At 49.1% G+C, this 3,547-nt stretch overlaps 1 protein-coding gene across 1 annotated transcript; it reads right to left on the bottom strand.

The window, feature by feature from the left end:
• Positions 1-438: 438 nt before the first annotated feature.
• LOC149837161 (geraniol 8-hydroxylase-like) lies at positions 439-2,696 on the bottom strand. Its single transcript, XM_090005860.1, has 2 exons — positions 1,793-2,696; positions 439-1,204 (listed from the first exon to the last, which is right to left on the bottom strand). The coding sequence occupies exons 1-2, from the start codon at positions 2,669-2,671 to the stop codon at positions 605-607; spliced, it is 1,479 nt and encodes a 492-aa protein (XP_089861986.1). The 5' UTR covers positions 2,672-2,696; the 3' UTR covers positions 439-604.
• Positions 2,697-3,547: the final 851 nt, after the last annotated feature.

Below are 3,547 nucleotides of genomic sequence, written 5' to 3'. Positions count from 1 at the left end.
AGCCTGCGCTTCGCCTATGAGGCGTACGCCTCTCACAATTGGAATGGAAGTGAAGCGGTGGGAGGGGAGGCAGTAAGAGAAGGACCACCCGCCCAGCTGGTACGGAAGCGAGGGATATGCCGGTCGTCCGGTGGTCGGTGGTCACAACTGGTCGGAGGTTGATGAGGAGCGCATCACAGAAACGCCACAACACTGGTTTTTAGCTTGGCCGTAAGATGAAAGTGTAAAAAACGTCATGTTAATTTTATATAAAATATATATATCTATATATATATATATATATTAAGTGATTGATAGCTGCGAACGTTCATGGCTCATGTTGATGGATGGCCAGTGCCAAACAAAATAAAAAATGAGTTTCTGACAAGTTTTTCTTCCATAAAAAAAAACTCGCCATTTTGATAATTAATTTTTTCACATGACAGTTCATCAATGTAGGCAAAGGACAGCCAACAACCCCAGTTTTTTTTATATATTAATATATAAGATCAAATGATGGAAGTTCTCAATCAAATTTCTCGTGGCATTGGCTATTTCTTAATATTGCCATATGACACTTACATGCCCATTATTTAAGGTAGTGAAGATGGCAAGAACCTACAAATTAAGAGGGAACGACACGGAGAGGCACAGCCTTCTGCAATGTCAGGCCATACTTGTCACTCATGTCTAGTTGGTGGGGTGCAATCCCATCTGGAAGCTTCCAAGAGAAGGAGTGGATGAGAGAGGCCAGCATCAGATGGACCATGCGGAGAGCCAAAGGCAAGCCGGGGCAGATCCTCCTTCCTGCCCCGAATGGAATGAACTGTAGATGCTGACCCTTAAAATTTACGTCTGACCCCACAAACCTCTCCGGCAGAAACGTATTTGGGTTTTCCCAAAACCCGGAATCCCTTCCAATAGCCCATGCATTAACCAGCACTTGTGTGTGCTTGGGTATACAGAACCCAGCCACCTCCACAGTCTCATCTGCTCTGTGTGGTATGAGAAAGGGAACCGGTGGGTGCAATCTAAGGGTCTCTTTCACGACTGCGTGCAAGTAAGGGAGATGCGGAATATCCGACTCCACCACCACACGGCTCCTGTCGATAACATAGTCAAGCTCCGATCGAGCGGTGGCCATCTTTTCTGGGTTGCGGAGCAGTTCGGCCATCGCCCATTCAACAGTGGCAGAGCTTGTATCGCTACCTGCTACGAACATGTCCTGTTACACAGAAATGTTAATTGGGATATCCCCCTCAACACCAAACTCTCAACGAGAAACAGGAGATACGAGAATGTGTGTGTGGCTTCATGTGTCCCGCGGCCCATCACATAAATAGGTATATACTGCCTAAGTTGAAGTTATTCCCCAATTAACACCAAGGTAGGTTACAGGAAGGAGATGGAACCCGAGTAAAGGGTGACAGACTTTGGGCCCCGAAGCAGATTTTTGGGCCAACAACCGACGGATACATGCTCACCTGCCCCCTCCTTTTATAAGGGGGCCGCACGCCTGCCAATCCCGTCAAAAAGGCCCAACACCTGTTAACAGGTGTTCGCCCCAAACACAGTAACCCTTGAGACCGGCTCCCTTTAATTCTTTTTCACATCGTCTGTTTATACCTGACCCGGTTTCGAAGCCGAGCTCTCATCACTGAGATGGGGGATAGTAACTAGTCGGGCATACCTGACCCGGTTCCGATGAGGCTTTTTTTTTTCTCAGACAATTGCGGAGAAACTGCTTCACTCGCTCAATAATGGCCGGAGAAGTTTGGCAAACTAAAATCACAGGGGTGGCAGAGAAACATACCGCTAACAAAGGATTAATATCCTCCCGATTGAACTCCTCGCCAGAGTCTCTAACATGCTGGAGAAGAGCATCGAGGAAATCGTGGTTCTCCGCACGTCCGTTCCTAGCATAGGACTCCAACCGCTTGTCAATCATCTCGTTAAATAAGGCGTGCAGTCTCGCTAAACAAACCGTCATGTGCCGCCGCAGACCTTGAGGGTCGACCAACCTCAGCGCCGGGAAGTAATCAGACAAGTTCGGCCTTCCGGCCGTCTCCATGATGTCCCATACCAAGCTCTTGAACTCCCCGGCCGACTCGGATTCGAAGTCCACCACATCCTGCGAGAAGATGGTGTTGGACACCAAATTGATGGAAGTGACGAAGGCGCACTCGCCGATGTCGACGGGAAGGCCGTCTGCGCATGCGGCCCGAACGCGTTGAGTGAGGGATCGCACCTTCTGTTCCCGGAGGCCCCTAAGCGCGTCCAGTCGTTTGGCTGAGAACATCTCGGCGTTGCAGATCTGCCTCAGGTCTCGCCATCTGGGGCCGAGTTGGTTCCACACCAACGATGCTTTGGTGTGGCCCGACAATCTCACGGCGTCGATGACGGTTCGGCCTGCGAAGGCTCGGTCGTGCTTCCGAAGAACCTCTTCGGCCATCTTGGCTGAAGAGACCACAACCGTCGTTCTGAAACCGAGGCGTAGGGTCATGAGGGGTCCGTATTTCCAAGAAAGGTTTGAGAGTGATTCGTTGGGCTTGTGGCCGAGCTCGAAGAGGGAACCAACGATGGGAAACCCCACCGGGCCTGGTGGAAGGTTGCGCAGTTTGTTTGAGAAGAGGAGGTAGGCATAGATGCAAGCCATGAAGGAGACGAACCAAAGCAGAACATCGATGCCCATAATTTCAGAGACCTCCCTCTTGGAGCAAAACAGGTTATATGTCCCCCCCACAGAGCAGTTAGCAACATCTCATGTTCGGGGGTCCCAAAGAGCACCACGTCGTATCCTCATGTTTGTCAGCATTAATTAGCATTGGAGTTTGATATGATTGCAAAGACTTAAGTACCCTCTTCTCCATTGGTGCAAAAAAAAATGATGATTCTTGAAAAGAAGTGGTTGTAAAGACTTAAGTGCCCCGAAGATAGATTATTTAAGACCCAGTCTCTGCACTGCAGGATTATCTGAGAAAGAAATCTCACCTGTAGGAGGTCATGAACATCAACCCTCTCTCTCTCCCTTTTCTTTCTGCTTCTATGCACATCCAACAGAAGATCTTACATTACTCCATCAAGCACCGACTGACTTGCACATTCACTGTTGTGGAGCCTGATTCAGAGTTTTTACTCTTACAGGAGGAGGGGTTGGGGGCTCCTCCTAGCGTGGGTAGCATCATTCAACTAAATGAGTTGTAGATCTTGATTAAGAGTTTTTACCCTTACAGGAGGATGGTTTGGAGGCTCCTCCCAGCGTGGGTAGCATCATTCAACTTAATTCGTTGTGGAGCCTGATTCAGAGTTTTTTCCCTTAAAGGAGAGGGGTCGGGGGGTTCCTTCCAACGTGGGTAGCATCATTCAACTTGAAGAGTTGTGGAGTCTGATTCAGAGTTTTTACCCTTACAGAAAGGGGGGTCTGAGGACTCCTCCCAGCGTGGGGTAGCATCATTCAATTTGATGAGTTATGGAGTCTGATTCAGAGTTTTCGCCCTTATAGGAGGAGGGTTTGGGGGCTCCTCCCAGCGTGGATAGCATCGTTCAACTTGATTCATTGTGGAGCTTG

The sequence above is a fragment of the Nuphar pumila genome, chromosome 5 (assembly GCF_984573655.1).
Source record: "Nuphar pumila chromosome 5, dmNupPumi1.hap1.1, whole genome shotgun sequence".
Classification (NCBI taxonomy): domain Eukaryota; kingdom Viridiplantae; phylum Streptophyta; class Magnoliopsida; order Nymphaeales; family Nymphaeaceae; genus Nuphar; species Nuphar pumila.
This window is presented reverse-complemented; position numbering and strand designations above follow the sequence as displayed.